Below are 21,947 nucleotides of genomic sequence, written 5' to 3' on the forward strand. Positions count from 1 at the left end.
TTTCTATAAGAAGTTTAGTAGTGCTGCTTCTGCTTCCTTAATCCTAGGATAGGAACAAGATCTAATACTAATCTGCACCTATATTCTCTATATTTGCTAGTACTTTCTTATATAAACTGCTAGATTCTCCTAAAAACACACGCATTCTAATATTAATAATATAGAGAAAGAGGCTAGAGAAAATAAGGTAAAAGTCTATACTAGCGTGTATGCTAGCTCTAATAAAGATAGAAGTGCTATAAAAACAATAAAAGTAGTAGAACGTATTATAGTTCTATTACCTTATAAAGGGCAGGGATATTAATACTATAACTATAATAAGAAGAAGGCTAGCAATGCTATTATATATAGTTGTTATATACTAGAAGCTACGCGCCTTAGATTCTTTAAGAGTTATTATTAGGTTTCTAGTAGTAAATGTATAGTCTTTTATTTTGCTTTTAGCAAAAGAAGCTATAGCATAATACTGTTCTTAAGTTAGCATTAATTACAAACATAATAGGGGTCTTTCTTTAACCTACTAGATAAGTAGCCCTATAAGCTGCTATAGTAGCTGCGAATAGATATAAAACAAACTTATGCGTAGCTATTAACATACTATAATATATGCTAAATGCTTAGCCTACTAAGCTATTTCTAGAGACTAGAATTATTAAAAGGCCTATTAGGAAATTAGCATAGTAACTAGTAACTCCTATAATTATAAGTTAAATCTAGGTCCCTGTCTAGTCTAGCAGGTCTGTCTATAGAGCCTAGAAGTTAAGCATAGGTTGCAGCTAGACTACAGTGGTTGCAAGAGTGCTTCTAATTATCTATATATATGCTAGAAATCTACTAATAGAAATGCGCTTGCTAAGGATTAGGATCTTAAAGGGTGTGCAGTAGGAGCTTAATGTCTATATAGACGCGAAAGTTAATTGTAGAAAAAGGGCAAAGCTAAAGATTGCAAGCATAAGATAAAAGGTCCCTAGATAGATTTTTATTTTCTAGGGCAGATAGTCCTCTAAGCATACTATAGTATAATATAGTGCATATGTTAGGCTAATAGTAAGACTAAGGAACCTAACTAGCACTAGGACAATTGCTATAATCTAGCTTGCGCGTTTTATAACTAATAAAGATCTAGTAATAATAGCTATAAAGAATATAATAGTAATAACGTGAGTGCATAGCGAGTGACGCAGTCAAGCGAGTGACGCACCCCAACAAACCATTGGGCCTTCCTACCTTCAAACCTCAATGGACCAACCACCTGACCTGGAATCGCTCCTAAAAGAAGACAGAATCAAGCTTGCACTTCAAGCAATTAAGAAACCTTAAGAGCTAAGCGTGCGACGCGCTGCTACAGTGTACAGGGTCTCTGAGGCAACCCTCCACCGCCGACGCGCTGGGACGCAGTCAACACGCGATACCCACCCTAAATCAGCGAATCTTCAGAGGACAGAGCAGAGGACACTTGTGCAGTATATTAGGAAGCTGGATTCCCAAGGATTTGCCCCAACGCTCTATTGTGTTGAAGATATAGCTAATCAACTGCGCGCTGCACGCAGCGCAAAGCCTGTTGGCCCACAATGGGCTTCAAACTTCGTCAAACGCGAACCTGGACTAAAATCGCATATGACTCAACAGAGAGATCGCCAGAGAGTCTTGTGCAGCGATCCAGGGGTCATTGGGCCCTAGTTTGACCTGGTTCAGAATGTTAAGGCCAAGTACAGCATCCTAGATGAAGATACCTACAACTTTGATGAGACTGGCTTTACTATAGGCATTAGAAACTGCGTTAAAGTAGTCACTGCATCAGAGAGACGTACTAAGCCTATTAGGTTGCAACAGGGAGACCATGAGTAGGTAACTTTCATTGCTGCGATCAACGCGATAGGCTGGGCAATCGCGCCCTACCTTATCTTCAAAGCAAAGAACCATAACGCGTCCTAGTACCCTGATTTAAGGCCCCAATGGCGCATTAGGGTCAGCGACAACGGCTGGACTACAAACAATATTGGTGTAGCCTGGTTAAGGCACTTTATTAAGCAGATTAAGGGCTGGAGGGTGGGTAGCCATATGCTGCTAATAATTAACGGCCACAAAAGCCACAAGTCGCTTACATTCCAGGATCTTTGCAAGGAGAACAAGATAATTACTCTGTATATGCCTCCACACTCGTTGCACATCCTGCAGCCACTTAATATAGGCTGTTTTGCCCCCTTAAAGCAGGAGTATAGTAAAGAGATCAGAGTCTTAGCAACAGACCACATTAGCCAAATTGACAAGAAGGCCTTCATTGCAACGTTTGCAAAGGTTTTTAAGAAGGCGTTCTCAAAGGCAAACATCACATCAAGCTTTAAGGCAACTGGCTTAGTGCCTAATAACCCATTAGTGGTGCTATCAAAGCTTGATATCAAGCTTCGGGCGCCAACACCACCTCTACCAGGGGGGGCCCAATGGAACCCCAAGACACCCACCAACGCCAACGAGATAGAGTCTCAATCAACGCTGCTTCGCGATCGTATTCAAAAGCACCAAGGATCATCACCAACTCCAATGGTGGAGATTGTTAATCAGCTGCAGAGAGGCACTGCAATGCTACTACATGGGCAGACGTTATTGGCAGCCCGAGTGCTGCAGCTTGAAGCATCGAACAAGGCTGCTTCTGAGCGCAAATCACGTAAAAGAAAGCAGATTCAGAAGGGTGGAGACCTCTCAAAGGAACAGGCAGAGGATTTGATAGCCCAACGCGACGTTAAGGCGCAGGTAGAGGGGGAAACGCGTGAGGGTAGGGCCCAAACAGGTGCAGGCAAGCAGGGCAAAAGGCACTGCAAGCGCTGCGGTAAGACAGGGCACAACTTGCGCACGTGTAAAAAAGATGTAGTAGACGTTAGCGATTAAGGATATATCTTGTTAGCTACATTATAATGTTGTGGTGTTGAGTAATTGCACGTAGAAGGCCCAATGGTTTGTTGGGGTGCGTCACTCGCTTGACTGCGTCACTCGCTATACACTCACGTTATTAGATAATTCTATAGTGCTTCTTCTATAAATATATATATAGCTGTATAGAAGGGCCGTTATAGTTAGCGCCGTTCTTCATGCTATAGGTAGAGTTTTACACCCTACCTAAAGTTTACAAGCATAGCCCTGTAAACCAGTGCAATAAAGGAGACAACAGCAAGAAGATCTTGGCGCCAAGGCTATGTCCTGCCCAATTAGTAAGTTTCACTATCTTAGCAGGTCTATTAATTAAGGCTCTGTTAAAAGGAGCTGACGAGTCTTCTGCAACAAGCAAAATTTAAATTAATCTATAAGACCTTGGCATCTTAGCATGAGTAGCCAAGACCTTCAGGAGCGGAGAGGATTAACGTGTATCGTACCGCAGTTAAATTCCCCGGTCTCCCTTATCGGTCTATGTCTCTAGTGCTTATAGCCAGTAGGAGTTGCCCATTGAAATTTAGAAACTTTTGAGCATTTCGAACTGTTCGAACTAATGTCATGAGAATATTCTGCTTGCAGAACGGTTTTCTCCATTGTTTGAGGAAATAATGCCAAAGTTCCAAACGATCTTGGACGAGAATCTTACCTGTCTTTCGAAGTCATAAGACTGTAGCCTGCCTTGTCGCTTTCCGTAGTGTATAAGCAAACGTAGATACAGCGGCTGAGTGCATTGCAGCAATGTTGCAGCAGTCGCTACTGCTGGCTATCCACCATGTGACGAGTCCTCAGACCCGAGGATCCTCAGAACCAAATTTAGAGAACTGGCCCAGTTGAAAGTCAGGGTTAGTTCCTTTCTGCATAGAATTCTGCCACTATGTTGCTGGGATTCTTTTCATCGCTCTTTTCGGCGAATTCGTCCTCGGTCATTTTCGTTCGGTTAATTGCAATTACCGATAGAAGGGGCCCCAACATCTCTCTATATGGCACATGGAGGATAGCATACCTCAGGGCTGAGCAATTACAGTCTCCGAGAGTTTGTGGGCATCGAACAAGCTTGGGTCCCAGTGGCTAAAGCACTTCCATGCCTAGCAGAGAGTTGTACAGCTGGCGGGTACTGGTAGCTTGTTGCTATCAGCCATGAAACAAGAGATCACTCTAAAGAGTTTCATACACATTCAGGCAGTTTTACGACTTTCACTGGCTTCTGAAGTCACGTTCGTGTGAACTTAGTTTCCTGAGCATCTACCATAAGAGGTCGGTGAGGAGAGATTTCCAAGCGCAACAACTCCAGAGGTGATTATGGCTTCCTCCTCTTTAAAAAGAGTTGAATCGCGAGTGGTAAGAACGGCCTCCAGTAGCCTTGGAAACCCTTGTGCAGATATCTGATGATCTCAAGTACTAGCTCATGAATTTTGCCCAAATCTTGCGCCGCGAATTGGCCACAAACTCACAATAGAGCATTAGGGACGGGAAAGATATGATAAATGAGTCTCATGTTCTGACCCGAGCTCCATGTGATCTGTAGAAAGTGGCCAATATGGAGCTAGGAAGAGAAGATGTGACTCATAAACAAACCCTTGTGTGTAACCACTGCTCGGTTCTAGCTGCTGAAGTGGAGATTGGGGTATAATAAAATCCCTCAGAAGAGATCTACGTGAAAGTCATGTTTATACTGATACCGCCGCCAGGCTCGGCCGAAGGTGTGGTACTACGCGTAGCGTGCAAGGACCACGTCGATGTCTCCGGTCTTTTCGGCCTTTCGGCAGGAGTGAACTCGATACTGGAGAGACAAAAAGGAATACGTGCTGATCGAAACAGGCATATTCATAGCGTAATAGAGAAAAGCCACTAATGTTGTCCTCAACGCACAGTGGGATGTGGTGATGCCGTTGTTTATCTGTAAAACACGACATATAAGGTGAGAAGCCGTTGTCACTGCTCATACAAGCAAGAATGCAGTAAGGATTCTCTTCGCCTTGACGGTCATAGATCGAGAAGGCCAACGATGTGGCCCTAAAGCCGACAACACCTTGTAATTGCCGAGAGTGCAAGCTCTAAAGTTGTCCCGTAAGAGCGGACCTATAAGCAACCGTCCCCACTATTGTTGCAACGCACATTTCCCGGCCACAAAAGATCCCGAAAACAGCTAAATAGCAAGAGGAATATATAAAGTGACCAAAGGTTATAGAGGCATCTCTTTGTCCATGTTGCGAAGTTATCTGCTTAATTGCTTAAATCCTATCTGCACATTTATTGTCGCTGCCTGACATTTCACCTCTAGACAAATTAACCAGCTGCAAGCTATAGAAGACTTTGAAGAGTTTCTTAGGCAAGCCACTGTTAGAGGGGCGAATAAAGTACCTGGCGCTGTTATGGCTGTTGTGGACAAGGATGGTAATGCTGCTAGTCTTGTTTCTACTTTAAACTGCTAATTAGTTGCAAAGGTGAATTCCTCTATAAGAATGCATTAGGATATAATAGTGTTGAGGTAGATGCTAAGCTATTAAGCTTTGATATAACCTTTTTTGTTGCCTCTTGCATGAAGCTTATTACTACTATTGCGTCTCTCTAGCTTGTTAAACGCAGGATCATTGGTTTAGATAATCCTATTAACGAACACCTCCTGGAATTAGCCTCCTAGAAGATTGTTATGCAAAACAACAGTGGAGAACTTGTTTATTATAAACCTACACAGTTAATTATATTGCGCTATCTTATTATATACTCTAGCAGAGCATTACAAGATTGGATTGACCTAGTCTTAAAAGTCTAGCGCAATCTTTAAGGTGAAGTACTAGTAATGCTTATAGACAGTAACGTTGCAAGAGGTTGCGCGTATCCCTAGACCTCTAAGGTAGGTATAAGCTGGATGTATACTAGTAGCCTAGACTAGGCCAGCCTTCTCTTGGAGCGCCTTACTAACATAGGGTTCTAGGATTATGTTAAGAAACATATTATGCAACTGCTTAATATCTCTTTGTTTACCTAGCACTTGTTACGTAAAACCAACGTGGCTAACAAGCTTATGCGCATAATAACGCGTTAGCAAGATAGCACACTAGTTAATAGCATGACGCTAGTGTAGCCTGATCCTGTAAAGGAAGGCAGTAGCTTAGGAATGTACTCTAATGTTTACGACTTCACCTACGTGCTAGCTAACCTGCTAAGAGACTCCCCTACGCTTTTAAAAAGAAGCAGCGTAAATAAGATGTTTATACTACAATTTATGCCTGGCAGCTCCTTATACAAAGCCTTAATCACTTTAGCGCTATTGTTATACTAGTGCTTAGTTAGAGGTAGTATAGATAGCATAGACGCGAACCAAGGACTTAGCAGCTTGCTAGTTATGAAGGACGTTGATTGCAACAACTTCTTCAGACTAAAGACTATGTTGGCGTGGACAGGCCTACTGAATCTGCTCTGGAGTATTAATTATAAGCGTGGAATTGCGCTATTTATAGCAACGCAAGTTATGCTATAGGGAGACAGCAAAACCTAGGAACTAAACTAGAGGTTTGAGACTGCCGTTTGGCGAACTTTTTCCAAAGGTCCTACAGAACAGCTATAGTTAAGATAGTGGAGTCAATGTATTGAAGCTTTTTCTACATTTACAACGACTATAACAAAGTGCTTCACGACCTTGCGCACGAAAACCTTACGGCGGCCACCATGTGTATCAGGCTGCAACACCGCCACGTACGAAAGCTTCTATCAAAAACCATAATAAGCACGAGAACCGAGATTAGACACATGTACGGAGAACATTTATGCAGCACTGAAGGATCTAATTAGCCCCTAAGACGGCTTGATGAGGCGGAAGAGTGGTGCTTACCGCGAAATATCAGGGCTTTAGCTCACCCTTAGTAGTCTGCTTAATTTATTCATCTTTGGTTAGTATTCACATCTTGTGGTATGTATTCTGGTCGAGCGCATGTTCCCGATGAAGATAGTCTCTATGAAGTTGTGGCTTCTTTATTCATGATACCGTACTTTGATTTCGTTTTCTCTACAAACTTGAGCCTGTGTCCACTAAGCTTGAGACTCTTGCAGAGAATTTTCATGCTTCGTACGGAAATCAAACATGAGCTCTGGTATACAAAGGTCAGAGCCCACACAATCCAAACTAGGTCTTGGTGACGCTTAGCAAGTAGGACGCTGACCATTTTTTTGGCACAGCGGCAAGCCAGGACACCAGTTATCACGCGTCTTGGTCACAAGTGTGCTGGGGAGTTGCTCTTTCTTCTTTCGTTGACTTTCAAGGAGTTGGGGCTGCAGTTGCGTTACTCTCTAGAGCTTTGTAATACACGTCGTGATGATTGTCAGGTTTTCATTATATTCTAAGGTCCCAGCTGCCTACATATCATATTCCGAGCTGGTCTTTCATCGTGCATTGAGGCACAACGATGAATGGTGAAGTTTTGGTGAGGTTTCGAAGTGATGGTCGTAACCCATGTTCGGAGTGCAAAGATCGTGAAGTCCTTACGCAGCGAGACGCGTAGGACGGGCTTCAATTGAATCTAGAGCTGTTGTGACAGACACAGCAATATCTACGGGTAGAAACAATGGAGAGAGGGGAAAGGAGGTATAGGTGTTGGTTCCGGTGCACGTCGATACACGTGCACCTGGTCATTGCACTCGCACCTGCACTAGACGTGGGCACCGTCACATTGGTGCAGGCATCAGCTTGTTGAAAGGCTTTAGGCGAGATGCGAGACCTCGCGTTATGGGGCGATTTGATTTCCCATTGTCGGCAAATTCTTCGGCCGAGTTCAATTCACCGAAGCTAGAGCGTTTTCGGCCCAGATGTATGCCCTGTGCTCCTCATGTCGACTAATTCTACTTAGAGAGGGCGGAAAGTCTACTTTGCCTACATCCTTCCAATTGCTTACCCATATATCTGTCCCGGCTTACGTACAGACACGATGAACAGCATCAGAAAGGTGCAGTGCTGCGACTCTGAGAACCCAAGTGCGTACAACTTATCATCTTCCAGGTCATAGTTATTGGTGGCGGGCCTGCAGGAATATTAACAGCGCTTCGACTTCAGCAGAGCCATCAAATCGCTTGCGTGATATACGAAGTTCGACAAGAGCCAACCACACTTGGCGGAGCGATAGGTATACCCTCAAATGGCCTGCGATTGCTACAACGACTCGGCCTTTACGAAAAGCTTACAGAGAAGGGTGAAGATACGAGAGACATGGTCATACACTCCTTGAAGGGTGCCGTCATGGGCAAGATTGACATGGTGTCGTGGAGCCGAAAAACCACAGGATTTGGTTACATGAGAATTCGACGAACCGATCTCATGGACGTTCTTCTGGATGCTGCAAATGCTGCAAAAATCCCTATACATTACGGCAAACATCTTGCTAGCATCGAGGAGAAAGATGACATAGTCACAACTTCGTTCTCAGATGGCACGACTGAATCGGCAGACTTTCTCCTTGGATGCGATGGTATACATTCTTCGGTTCGCAAGCTGTACGTGGATCCTGGATGCAAGCCAGAGTATACTGGAATAGCCAATATGTACTCGCTCCTGTCCACATCAATGCTGACACCGTCTGCTAAATCGATGACCGGCCTGAACATGACCCTCACCTCCGACGGTTTATTCGCTATCACCCCTGTCAACCAGGCTCGAGATACCTTATATTGGTTCTTCTCCCGAGAAGTTACGATTCCCTCAGAGGGTGACAATCGCAGCGGCTGGGAACAGCGCAGCAAGCAAGAGATTGACGCTGTCAAGACCACACTGCTGCAGACTCTGGGCGATGCAGACTCGGGATGGCTTGAGATGCTGCGCGACATAGTGCACAAAACAGAGCATGTACGCTTCTACCCTATCTACAAGATCCCAGCAGGACGGAAATGGCACAAAGGCCGCTGTCTTATCATTGGAGATGCGGCGCACGCAATGCCACCTCACGCTAGCCAAGGCGTATCCATGGCCCTGGAAGATGCATTTCTGTTTTCAAAGCTATTGGATAGTCAATATAACAGTATTGAGGATGCACTGCAGGTGTACGTGGAGAAGCGGAAGGCGCGGACGGAAGATATGTTAAAGACAACAGAGAGTAATGGCTCCATCCGCAGGAAAAAGGGGGCGTGGGAGCTATGGGCAAATGAGAGGGCTATTTCTGGAGGCTTATGGGTCTATAATATGGCTGGCTTAGACAAGTTGGGGCTTCGGCAAAAACCTCTGGCCTATGATGTTGAAGAGGAGGAATTCAAGCTTTAACAGGCTATGCTTCTGCGGGACATAGCATGACTGGAATTTGTTTCCTAGTGCTTGAACTGAAGGTTTTAAGTCATTGGAAGGGGGGGGGGGGGGGGGGCTGACGAGAACATGGCAGGTTTCAAGCAATTATAAGGGAGAATGCAATGAAACAGAAATTCCAAAGATTACTGCAAAGTTATCATGTAAATACGATACATCTAATGGAGTGATAATCCTCTCATCACTCAAGGCTTCAAGGGGTCCTCTCAGATCCATTTTACAAGGCCCTGCAAACTGTGATCCACTTCCGATTGTACTGTTTGAATCGCCTCAGGCTTTCTCGGTTCATCTGCGTCCATATAGGACGCTCCTATAGATATCATGCACATCATCAAGCCTGTCTCATCGATGTGGTTGTGTTTTCGTTTAGGTGAGGGGACCTGACCATCGCCTCACGCCACATATAGAATTCCGCACTTGACATCGTTTATAACAACGTGTACAAACATTACGCTGAGGCTGAGAACAGAAAGTAATTATCGCCTAAAAAGATACGTTGCGTGTGCAATGTGGTAGGTGAGGACCCCATTCACCCGCCTTTTTTCCAGAAGGGTGATTGTGACAAGTTGTGTCTGATGTCAAAGATGAAAGTGTTTGCGTCTCCTGCTAACAACTAAGTTGACAGCGATTGAATTGATATTGCGGGACGATTGATCTATGAACTCGGACTGTCCCGGACATTCAGTATGGCGCAACGGCAGGTCATATATAGCTAACCAGACGTGAATAACACCATACCAAGCTTGTCGCATCCGAGAGAGAGGTTGAGAATCGGTGTGGCCGTTCCAAGCTTTGATAATGCCTGAACAGGCAACCGTATACTTACAGTCAATTGCTGCAGAAGCCGGGGACAAGCAGTTGCGCTTGTTGGACAGGCGTACTGTCTTGAGCGTCGGATACAACCTCAGCATCGCCGCACTTCGAACCGATCTAGTTGAAGTTGGGTGTTGCGTGAGATAAGTTACGGCGTAACCTGGTTAGCCACAGAAAAAAGTGAATTCCATAATGCGCGATCTCTGCATTCACTGCTTCCGGTTCTTGACCTGCTGTGCGGTTGGCGTTTGTACTGCGTTCGCAATTCCTGCCATACGGAACCTGTGTAGAGGGTCATCCGTATGTGTGCAGTAGGCTGGGTCAATGTAGGAGCGAAGAACGAAGAACGAGGACCGACCGGGTTGGGAAGCGCAATTGAATCGTCACCAAAAACGCAGCGACCTTGGCTACCGGTGGAAATTCACGAACCGCGGGATGCGGGGCGGGATCGCCGCGGCGCGGGACCCTGGCGCGACCTGTTGCCGAACAGAGTAATGCCGCCAACGCCAGCATCGTCAGCTCGGCGACCAGCCCGACACCCAGTGTACCTCCACATATCAAGCGCGCGCCGCCTGGCTAACCGCTGCCTTGGTCCCTTGGTCCCCGCCGCTTTTCAGATCTACACTTTTGTGCCTCCTATCCGAACAGCCGTTGCAGTGACACGAGATTGTTACGGGAGCGACAGGGCGTCACTACGCCGGACGACGGTATCTCTCTGTGCCTGCGGCTACTCAAACAGGGGCGGGGAGATATAAGAGATGGGCGTTGCTGAGCGGGAGGCAGTCTCCGGTGCGCGAGCTAGGTTTGACTGCCCGAGTTGTTGTCAGAAAATTGCATGCGGACCCAAGCGGTGCGCTGCGGGATGACATGCGCGCCGGCTGTTTCTCAGTTTGTGGCCCTAAGGTCACTACTGAATCTCCCTCGCTATCACAGGCTCACTAGCGGCGCATGCCATCACGACGACAGCAAGCACCCGGTCTCAGCCCTGACAATGTTGTTGCCTGCCATGATTTCTATGGCTTCTTGAAGGCAAGCTTGTCCGATCGACGAGAGACTGCTAAAATTTGTGAACGCATTAAGCTTTAGTGTTGCAGCACCGTCGGGGAGATAAATGCATCGTAGCAAGCAGAGTCTTGGGATATGCTGACATCTGTGGTGACTTGAGGTGCCTCCTCCCAAAACCTGGTTACTTCACGCTGAACGATTTGGTTCTCTGTTAAACCACACGTAGCGTTATGCTGTAGTTTCTACCAGCATGTCCCTTATTTCGACGTTCAGGTCGTGTTTTCTTCCCAGGCCGAGTCACGCCAATACTAAGTTTTGATGTCAGCGTTGCGAACGCGCGAATTAGCGCCTCCTACGTACGCTAGACAACATGGGATAGACCGCAAGAAAAAGCGCGCCAAAAAGACGTTGTAGTGCTACTTACTAGAAGAAATCCACAAGCATGCTGCTGCAAAGTTGTATGCTTTCTTTGTTCTTTTCTCTTGGGGATAAAGGTGGTAGAAGACCTGTCACTTGTGCAAATAGCTTTGATGGTGAAGGTTCGAAAAGGAAAGAAGGAAAGCCAAAGAGTGATCGAAAACTCGAGCGTAAAAGGCCGTACGTTTCCCGAATCAGCGATCAGCGTTACAAGTGGAAGGCAGCTTCCAATTTCGCTGCAAGGTAGCTCACAGTGCGCAAATTGGAGGGGGACAGCAAAGAGACAAAGCTTCCGAAAATAAGGATATCCCACGCTTTATCGCATAGGCTGGCCCACCGAAGTCTGCTCTAGCGACAATTATTGTTATTGACGATAGACCCCTTCAAGTACATGTATAGCAACACATCTGTCTCTAGAGCTCCTGAGAGCAGTAAACCGCTTGCTACCTATCTATCGCGTCGAATCATGTAAAATGTTATCACGTTGGTATTTCACCGACCAGTAGCTTGAAGGCGTTGATCAGCCCAACTGCATCCTTCCCCGTCCCAGGCTGTCGTGTGAGATACTCCCCTTCGCTGTTCTTCCTGTCTCTGATCCTTTTCCTTGTCTCACTCCTTGCAGCGTGCCGTATACTCTTTGTTATACCTTGTCCAGGGTATGCCACGATCCCCAAAGTGGCGGATGCAGTCTTCGTTACAAACCCCACCGTTCCCTTGCCTAAACCTTTAGCAAAACCGAGAGCACCTTCCCTCTTTGCCTCATTGTAGGGTTGCATGAACAGGCCTGTGAACCCGTCAGTCATGCCATGCGCAAAATTCCTTCCTGCAACATCAAATCCACTCTTAACGTCTTTCACCTTGCCGTGATCCATTACAGTTTCGCCGTAGAGCTTTGGCACTGCGCGGAAGCCTTCTGCTGCCGCGAGCGGAATGTCGACGATACAACCTCTAAAGAACGCCATGTTCAGCCTCCCGAAACCTCTCGCCGATGCTGCTGCCATTTTGCCTGCTGTTACCACTTGAGTTGAAGTTGTGGTGTGGGTTTTTGAGGAATCGGTATTGGAGCGCTTGTACTCTGAATAAGGATTATAGAACATGTCCTTGAATGCACTGCCCATGTTTGCAGCGACGGAGATATGTGCAGAACTGGTACTTGTGATGGGGTCCCAGCGAATGTTTTCGATATGGATAGGATGGGTCTGTAAGCTGGAGACATCTGTTGGCGCTATTATGCCATTTTGAATAAGGGTCTGAGCTACAAGCTTCGACAGGCGGATAGGCATCTTTTTGTAGATCCACGATGCCGGGAGATGAGGTATAATATTGCATTGCATCGTTTCTAGTGGTAGATTAGCATGGAAGGACAGTACTGCAGCCTTGATGCCGTCCTCGTTGGAGATTTGTGCGGCTATGCGTCGAGCTGCTGTCTTAGCTTCGGGTAACAGGCAAAACATTATCCCTTCTCTAAGAGACTGGCTGGTCAAAGTATCATAGGGGATAGGGTCTGGACCTGCACCAGCTGCTGCAACCATTTTGCCCCAGAACGGTTGGTCACCGAAGAATGGCACGATGACGGTAGGACACGCATTGCGCATACCGCACGCAGCCGTGCCTGCTCCTCCGTGATGAACAACAGCCGAGACGTGCTGAAACAGCCATTCATGTGGACAGTCGCCGATGAACAGGACGTCGTGACTCTCAGAAGGAACACCTTCGCCCAGATTGCTCCACCCTCTTGAGATGATCGCTCGTACTCCACATTCGCGGACAGCTTCTAAGATGGTACAGGTTGTTTTTGCTGGATCATCAATAACAATGCTACCAAAGCCAATGTAGACAGGCGGTGGTCCAGCTTGGAGGAACCGAGCAATCTCTGTAGGTGGGGTGTAGTGGGGTGGATCACGAAAGAAAAAGCCGCATACATCGATATGTGAGGGCCAATCCGCTGGTTTAGGAATGAGCGCTGGAGACCAACAGTATGTGAACGGTATGTGCAGCGCTTCTGCAAGGACTGGTCCTTCTGTAGTCGGTACTGCTTCCAAGTCCAGAGAACGCCTGAACTTATTGATGATATCCCCAAGACCCTGCCACGTAAGCCATTCTACAATCCCATATGACGCATAGTTGATCAACTCAGGATCAATCTCCCCAACCTTGAAGTTCGCCAAGGGATGCGGAAATGCTCTTGTGCTAGTCCATGGCATTGTAAACATGAGGTGCAGCGGGATTCCAAGGGCTTGCGCGCAATGCACGTGTGCAAAGCTGGGTGGATTTGCAATGATAGCGTCAGCAACAAAGGGTTGCTGTGATTCCAGATCAGGTTCTATACATGATCTCCAGCATCCATCAAGGATCTCGGTAATCATAGTCCGTTTCTTCTGTATGTCGCCCTCTCGAAGACTTTTCATTGAAGGGATCAAGCCTGGGTTTTTTACCATGTACGCCATCAGTTCCTTTGGGTCGCCGCCGATAGGGTAGAACTCTAGGTTTGCATCTCTGACAAAACTATCAAACGCTGGATGGGTAGCTAACCGAACGCGATGGCCGTACTTCTGGAGCTCCTGCCCAAGCGCTATGAAGGGCTGCACGTCGCCACGGCTGCCAACAACCTGGATGACGACGTTGAGCTGAATATTCCATGATCTCTGAACCGTGAATCGTCGACTGAGTCGACATTCCATGGGTGTCAGTTCGTTCTTCGGCACAAGCCTGACAAGGGTTTTTGTGAGGTGCGAGTCAAGGTCGATTGCGATTCGGCCATCGTCTATATATGGTCAGCCGTCTCCCAACCCAGCATATTATAGCACACACTTGTCGAACCGGTACAGCCAGGAGAGGCCTTTGACGCACTCATGATCGGTGGCTGCTGAGCGTATGCGTCAGGGACGTCGTACCATAACTCGTTGGTGATGTTTGAGGACATGAATACAGAAACTTAGGTACTTCCGTTTTGGATCTTCCTGGGGACCGATAGTCGGCTATTGCAACGACAGAGGGTATTTCCAGAGAGGGAATACAGTAAAGCTTTATCGTCTATTAGAACCGATCTCATCATGCCCACAGTGCGTGAAGCTGATGACGATGAAACAAAGCCAGTGTAAAAGAAGCATGGCTCTTACCGAACCTTCGAAAGCGCCCTCTGGGTCACGATCCGCCTGCTGGTATTGGCGAGACAGTTTGGAAACAAAGGAGTTACGGTTCAGATGAGTCTAGTCTGCTGTCGCTCAACGATCAGCACCATAAGCAGCGTTAGTCTGACGCTAGATGCGCTTGGGCTGCTGTAGTAGACTCGCAGATCACGCCGGAAAGGGAAGTCAAAGCGGGGCATCATTCTATACGCGTAAAGCTATCCCCGAAGCACAGACCACATGTGCAGCACCATCGGTCTTTTTTCACCTCCAGTCATTTCGCCCTGCAGGATCTCCGTCTGGATGATTCCCGATAGAATTCGCCAACAGCTTTCCCTCTCGCCGTGTACGAAATACACGTATAGACTCAGAAGCTAGCCACTCCCAGGCCTGCGGGCTAGGTCTGCATTGTTCCCTTCTCTCCACATCCTCTCTGCTACTCGGCTCGACAATGACAGCCCGAATACTGCCCAGCTGCGTGTCGCAACCAAGGCGACGCCGTGCCCACCACAAATCCCGACAGGGCTGTGCTGAATGCAAGACTCGGCACATCAAATGCGACGAGAATCGTCCTAATTGTACCAACTGTGTCACGTCCGAGCGCCGATGCTCTTTCAGGGAGTTCCGAATACCTGCTCCCCCATCTTCGAGCACTTCACCCACCCCAAGTGAGGCTGGTCACAGAAGTTCCGTAATGCCCCAGGCACCAGGACGCTTTACAGTCACACATCTAGCCTGCTTGCACCATGCAGAGGGGCATATGGATGAATATATGGCTCTTCGCGGGAGCGCACAATCAGTCATTAGCATCGCTATAAGCAATGCTACTGTCGCCCCGTTTCTTCTCGACCAGTTGCTCGCTCTCTCTGCCCTGCACATCTCTACTCAAGATGCCTCTAGAACGTTACTCTTCCATCACCAAGCAACTGAACTGCAGACGCGTGCCTTGGAGGTCTTCAATCAGAGCCGAGAGGAGATGAACAGTACCAACTACGCGCTTGTATTTCTCTTCGCCTCTCTCTTGGGCATTCACGTTCTCAGAGAGACTCTCGCGAACCATCGCGACAATCTTTCTACTTTTGTTGAAGCATTCATCCGCTATCTCCAACTGCACCGTGGCGTGCGCACATTCATCACGGACGAATCCTGGGCACAGATTCTCAAGTCGGACCTCAGGCCACTTCTATTCCTGTCAGACGCCAGCGATAAGCTCGATAAGCACGCTGTAGGACTGGAGACCGCTAAGCTGAAGGAGTTCCTGGCGTCATATGAATGTACATCAGACTCTACCAGTCCTTGCCAGGACGCCCTGGGATGGATGCAATGGGTGCTGAATCTATGCAACCAAGACGCAACCGATGAATGTTTGGGCATTCATGCTGTTATTGCATGGCCCCTCGTCATTTCCGATAAGTACATTGAAGCCCTGCACCAGCGTCGACCGGAGGCCTTCGCAGTCCTGGCTTTCTACGCGGCTGCTTTACACCGCTACCGACAATTTTGGGTGTTTGACGGGGCTGGATTATTCTTATTGGACCATATATACTCAAGCATCGGTTCGTACTGGCTTTCTCATCTTGATCTGCCTAGGGACAGTGATTGAGGCAAGGAGCCCACTATCACCCTTGTGGGCTGCTCCCAACGTTCAGCTTGTTGGGGGTATATGGGGGTATCTAGCGTTTCACATTAAAACTCTGTATATCTACGTTCCCGAGAGTTGCGTTACAAATGATTCATCACAAAGAATAGACTTTTCTTTGAAGTTTTCAATGTCTACAGAGGCAAATGACTAAAACATGAGTCACCACAAGTATTTTGCTACGCATAAGCCACCTGTCTGGCCGGGATATGTATAGAAATGGTCTTGTTGAAAACATCTACAGCCCCGTCTTAAATCATCGAGATATCATACTCCTAATTTCCGTTTACTACCTTCTACCACTGGATAGCCATGCAGCTCTGTGGCAGCGTCGACGTAATCGTGTATCTTGGTGTGCTCCTTGAGCATCTTACCAGGATACCAGATTGCGAACACACCCGCAACGATGAACATAGTTGTCGCGTCAAGCACGTAGACGTACATCTCTTTTTGCATCAACGCCCCGTTGTTCCCTTGTGCGTACTCTACCATACGATACATAGAACGCACCATGATAAGCAGACTTCCTCCATAGAGTAGCCAGAGGAGTTGCCGCCAGGGGGCATTTGTAGATCGTGATGTCGACGTTGGTCTTTGTGTGATGCGAAAATGGAATACCACACTAACGACCATGAAAAATCCGAAAAAGATAATCTGGATGCCAAGTCCAAGAAGAATGATGTTGTTTCCCAGTTTCTGCGATGACTCAGTCTTGGCAGAAGTGAGCATGCCGCCGCCTAGTCAGCCAGTTAGTCTTGGACCAAAGGCTAGCCTCGTACATTACAGGCTCATGGCTTAGCTAGGCTTAGGAAGAATGTGTACTTGCCACCGCCTTGACTGAGAAAAGAAAGTACGTCTCCTAGTAGAAAAAACTTTGTAAGCCATTTGGGTTTTATCATCGAATGATGCCCCGCATCCAGCAGTCGGATGAGTCGTCCAAGTACCATGTAGATAGATGCAGCATAGAATGTCGGACCGAGCAAAGTCAAAGTGCTTTGGATGATATATGGCTTCAGCGTCCAGTCAGGGCTTTCCCTGGCATTGAGAGCCCGTCCAACGTAACCAACCGCTTCAACTGTTTATTTCACAACGTCAGCCACCTCTATCCAACAAGTCGACTGGATTTACGTACAAAGACATCCTATCAAGAAAGGGATGAAACACCACGTTCTTGTGCTGAAGAGCAACTGGACGTGTCGCAAGGAGACGAACGTGAACAAGATGACGAATGTGACGGCTGCTGCCAAAGAGGGTTTGTAATGATAGAGCTTGAACTCTGTAGCATCAGACATTTTGGTGTGTTTCGGAAACGAAGAGATAAAATGTATAGTGAAATGATCTGGCAATATGACGGTAGGACCAAGACTGTTGTGTGATATACTCGGGATTTATACAGAGTAGAGGGTAGATATTTGGACGTTGTTTGACGTTCAACGAGGCAGATTTTCTGAAATTGTTAGACGTGGTAAGCGGAAAACGCCGGTGTCGCTGAAGTTGCACGTCACGATGAAATACGCGTTTTCAGTATGGTATACGCGTATACAGATCCTTGTTCACTTTCAATCTATATGTTGAGCCATGGGCTTCTACACAGCCTAGTAAACCGGGGCATTTAGCTTCAATGAGCTTGTGTTATCTCTGTGGTACCTTGAGAGAGTGCTTGATTGGCCAGCTATTGCGGGCTCCTGGAAAGGTATCCCTCCATCCTAAATGCACCGGAGATTGGCAAAGCTAAGATCTTTTGGAGGGCCCGGAGCGACGCGAAAGACGGTGGTGTTGGGGCGGTGCTGCTACGAAATCAACAAGACGAGAATATGCACAGCCCTCGAGTGTGATACCCCGTTCCGGACACTTGAAGTCGTACAATGTCCAGGTATCCACTCAGGCTGAGTATAAAACCAAGACAAAACACCTTCGAAACTCATCACAATCCCCACCCCTTCGAGATCGTTGCAGCACGCGGCGACCTAGCGACATCATGTCAACCTGGAACATTGTTGCCTCCATTGTTTTGGCACACACTGCGCTTGCAAATGCAGTCTGCAAGAATCACCCACTAGACTCCAACTGGCCAAGTCTACTTGATTGGCATGCTCTAAATCAATCCACAAACGGAGCACTGATCAAAACGAACCCTGTAGCATCGTCTTGCTACGATGAAGGCTCTGGCTCCTCGCGGATCAGTTGCCAGACAGTACAAGATAACTGGCACTACTCGACATTCCACGCATCCCAGCCGGAGTCGATAGGTTACCCGTACTGGGCGAACAACTCCTGCGTACCACCCAACGATTACGCATATGAAAGTGGTCAAGTGTGCAAAATTGGAGGCCTCCCTGCCTACGTTCTTAATGCTACGACTGCACAGCAAGTTGCTACAGCTACAAAATGGGCAAGTTTGCGCAACATCCGGATAGTAATCAAAGGCACTGGTCACGATCTGAACGGCAGGTACGTATCAAAACCAGCTATTCCTATCAGACTCTCTGATTTGTTAACACATGCTAGATCTAGTGGAGCGCACTCACTTTCGATCTGGACTCATCACTTTCAGAGGCTCGATTTCAACACCAATTGGTCGCACCCTCTAGGAAATAGAACTGAGAATGCCATCATAGCTGGAAGCGGAAACAATTGGGGCAAGATCCTTCAGGCCGCAGCAGCTGTTGGGAGGACAGTTGTGAGCGGCCAAGATCCAACAGTCGGTCTCGGAGGGTTCATCGGTGGAGGTGGCCACGGCCCACTTTCAAGCCGGTACGGCTTGGCGGCTGATCAGATCCTTGAGGCTACTGTTGTTACAACAGGCGGTGACATCGTAGTAGCCAACGATGCTCAAAACCAGGATCTTCTTTGGGCCATCCGGGGTGGCGGACCAGGACTGTATGGCGTTGTCGTAGAATACGTAATGCGCACGTTCCCACTGCCAAGGTCTGTGACCGTGAGTAACATCACTATCTCTATGGTCGATAACAGTACAGAAGATGTAGCCGAAGCATCTTGGAAGGCTCTAGCAACGCTGTCCAGATCGCTTCCAGATCTCATGGATGCTGGCATTACGGGCAACGGGAATGCAATCACTAGAGACGTCGCCATGAAGCATCCTCCGTTCACACAGAGAGGCATTGAGCTTTCCATGACATTGTTCGGATACGATATGACGGCCGCGAAACTTAAATCCCTCCTCCAGCCTATGCAGGCCCGAATCGTCGAGCAGTCTGGAAATCGATCGCTCCATATCAACACAACAGAACCCGCAACACTACCTTCGTACCTTGCGCTAATAGACTATCTGAACCCGAGCGCCAGCCATGCTGGAGATATCAGCCTTATATCTAGCCGCCTGCTCGGTCGTTCTGAGCTGACAGAAATACCATTAGAGACTTTGAAGGACCACCTCCGGAACATCACCAAAACTCAGGTTGCGACAGATCAATGCAGGCTTGTATATGGACTACAAGGAGGACCAGGTCCAAGACGAGTCGACAAGGATATGCGTGGCGCTCTTACCCCAGCCTGGCGGAAAGCCTACATCCATCTTCTGGGCACCGGAGCAATTGTTAATACAACAGGCTTCACACCTCATGCAGCGCTTTCTGCAGCGGCAACGTGGACGGAGGAGAATAAGGAATCGTTGTGGCGCAAATGGGCGCCTGATTCGGGCTCGTACATCAATGAGGCCAATCCGTTCAACAGCAACTTCAAAGTCGACTTCTATGGTGGTAATTACGAGCGTCTACTCGAGATAAAGAAGAGGTACGATCCCACCGATAGTCTTTTTGTACAGGCAGGCGTTGGTAGCCACTCATGGAGTTACGACCTTGACAGCGGAACGCTCTGCCAGGTCTAAAGCTGTACTCTGAAGCCTAGCGTACGGGCACAATTGATCTTAGCCACATGGTTGCAGGTCACGTGTGCCATCATGGAATTCCTCAGAGCCTGTATGGTCATAATTTTCTCTGTCGCTTGGTATCCCACCGGTTTCTTCCTTTCCATTTGCCTACCTTCGAGGGACGGCGGTCTTGGAGTAGCTATTGAACTCATTTTAGCAATCACTCACCAATATTAGTTGTACTGTGAACATCAGAAACTTACAGATGCCCTATGGCGAATCTTAACGATAGCACCAGTTGTCTGTAAATACAGCAGCTGGGTAAAACAAAAATGACTATAACATTTGTGAGCCTAAAGCCGCATCACATGACTAGTACGTCCGATAACTTGAGAGCTCACATTACTCAGTTTTCGTTGCGGTAGAAGCACATTGATCACCTTGAAGCAGGGGAGCAGCAGCTTGGATGAGCACACGGAGCGTATGGCAAATGCGCGGTCACGTGAGCCTCAGCGGACAAGCTCGCGGAGCAGGGAAATCGTTTCTCTGCTGCTCTTTGTATATAGAATCGACTCATCTGATCTTATTAGAGATCAGTGGTCCAATACTATCGACCACCTGGATAAGTTCTCATATGCTCCCCGATTCCTCCACAGATGTCCATATCCACAATGGTACTTCATATATAAAACATTATACTGCTATCATCCATTGCTGATCTTGTAACGTAAAAGCCCGGTATAACATATTGAACGTTTTGCATGCTTAACTACTGCCTCTCACTACGTCTGAGCTCAGATCACGCGATGCAAGAAGCAGGAACCAACTCTTCCAGAAGAGCTAACACTATTATCTCCGTACTTGTAGCTGAGGTGAATAGAACAAAGCCATTGATTTGCGTCCATCCGCACGAGACGGCATGAAGCTACCAGTCAGGACATGATCAGGGTGACCGACGCTTGAATTGATCAGTCTAGTCAACCTCAGCGATTATTTTACACCGTTACCACATTGCTACACACAATTGTCACGAATCAGCCACCAATTGCCTCTTCTCTTATTGCTGCCCGGCATATCTAAAGCTAGGAGCGATTTAAGATAAGCAGCCACCAAGAGTCATGTGATCAGCTCAGGCACTCAGTAACTTTCCACAAGGTACCTTGTGAAGTCTTTCTTAAAATCTACATCAGTTCTATTGTGCCTATTTGTTTCAATGATACTTGGAGAACAAGACGTCACTGACGTCGACGATCATGCTCTGAGTAGATGCAGCACGTCGCTGAACGAGTCTCGTGCCGTGTCTTATTGGACATCAACAAAAGCAAAGTATGGATGAAACTTGTAACAGAGCTCCATCACCCTGTTCTGTGAAGGCACCAGTGCGAGAGTGCAGTGCACTGTGGTCTTGGCAAGGGTGAGCGGCTCGCCCGGACGACGAGATACGTCATCTCGCGAATGGAATACGTCGTATCTCCCACCATATACGCTGGATCGCCAACATCCGATCTCGAGTGTGTACCTAAACGCCCTTGACAGATTGCATCTAAAGCAAGCTTGAGAACTACGTCTCTACAATCAGAGCGATCAGGTTGTTTCCGCGAGCTGATTAGGCATCGTTCCTCGCTTTACACACCACTCGCCTTGACGGAAGTCCAGGCTCCTCGATCGCTTGTGATGTCGCAGCTGATTTCCACTCTGCTTACTGTTGGTTTTGTTTGGCAGCCCGATACGGTGCTGCTATTTACTATAGCTGCGGTAAAGATCTCAGGCCATTTGCATAGGCTAGGTACCTGTCACTGAGGCGCATTGAAAGGTCTAGCCGCTTTTTGCCTAACGCGTTGGTTGCGGTCGGGCCAAGTAGCCGAGCTAGTTCGTACGAATGCTGCTGAACGGAGAACGTCTTGA

General features: G+C 47.5%; 5 protein-coding genes across 5 annotated transcripts; 3 read left to right on the plus strand and 2 right to left on the minus strand.

Annotated features, from left to right (window-relative positions):
- Window positions 1-7,777: 7,777 nt before the first annotated feature.
- C7974DRAFT_463192 (uncharacterized protein) lies at window positions 7,778-9,172 on the plus strand (the record flags this gene model as incomplete). Its single annotated transcript, XM_046146225.1, has 2 exons — window positions 7,778-7,868; window positions 7,922-9,172. The coding sequence occupies exons 1-2, from the start codon at window positions 7,851-7,853 to the stop codon at window positions 9,170-9,172; spliced, it is 1,269 nt and encodes a 422-aa protein (XP_045996726.1). The 5' UTR covers window positions 7,778-7,850.
- A 2,616-nt stretch (window positions 9,173-11,788) lies between these two features.
- Window positions 11,789-14,641, minus strand: C7974DRAFT_393530 (UDP-glucose,sterol transferase). Its single transcript, XM_046141784.1, has 3 exons — window positions 14,566-14,641; window positions 14,258-14,470; window positions 11,789-14,210 (listed from the first exon to the last, which is right to left on the minus strand). Exons 2-3 carry the CDS (start codon window positions 14,367-14,369, stop codon window positions 11,926-11,928), a joined length of 2,397 nt encoding a protein of 798 aa, XP_045996727.1. The 5' UTR covers window positions 14,370-14,470; window positions 14,566-14,641; the 3' UTR covers window positions 11,789-11,925.
- A 194-nt stretch (window positions 14,642-14,835) lies between these two features.
- Window positions 14,836-16,461, plus strand: C7974DRAFT_393531 (Upc2 protein). Its single transcript, XM_046141785.1, has one exon. The coding sequence runs from the start codon at window positions 15,026-15,028 to the stop codon at window positions 16,175-16,177; it is 1,152 nt and encodes a 383-aa protein (XP_045996728.1). The 5' UTR covers window positions 14,836-15,025; the 3' UTR covers window positions 16,178-16,461.
- A 19-nt stretch (window positions 16,462-16,480) lies between these two features.
- On the minus strand, window positions 16,481-17,505 carry C7974DRAFT_453433 (RTA1 like protein-domain-containing protein; the record flags this gene model as incomplete). The annotated part of the gene is made up of 3 exons (XM_046145864.1): window positions 16,481-16,950; window positions 17,040-17,288; window positions 17,346-17,505. 3 exons carry the CDS (start codon window positions 17,503-17,505, stop codon window positions 16,481-16,483), a joined length of 879 nt encoding a protein of 292 aa, XP_045996729.1.
- Window positions 17,506-18,191: 686 nt separating this feature from the next.
- Window positions 18,192-20,060, plus strand: C7974DRAFT_453435 (FAD-dependent monooxygenase; the record flags this gene model as incomplete). Its single annotated transcript, XM_046145865.1, has 2 exons — window positions 18,192-18,664; window positions 18,722-20,060. 2 exons carry the CDS (start codon window positions 18,192-18,194, stop codon window positions 20,058-20,060), a joined length of 1,812 nt encoding a protein of 603 aa, XP_045996730.1.
- Window positions 20,061-21,947: the final 1,887 nt, after the last annotated feature.

This window comes from Boeremia exigua (assembly GCF_020726555.1).
Source record: "Boeremia exigua strain MPI-SDFR-AT-0100 chromosome Unknown C7974scaffold_6, whole genome shotgun sequence".
Lineage (NCBI taxonomy): Eukaryota > Fungi > Ascomycota > Dothideomycetes > Pleosporales > Didymellaceae > Boeremia > Boeremia exigua.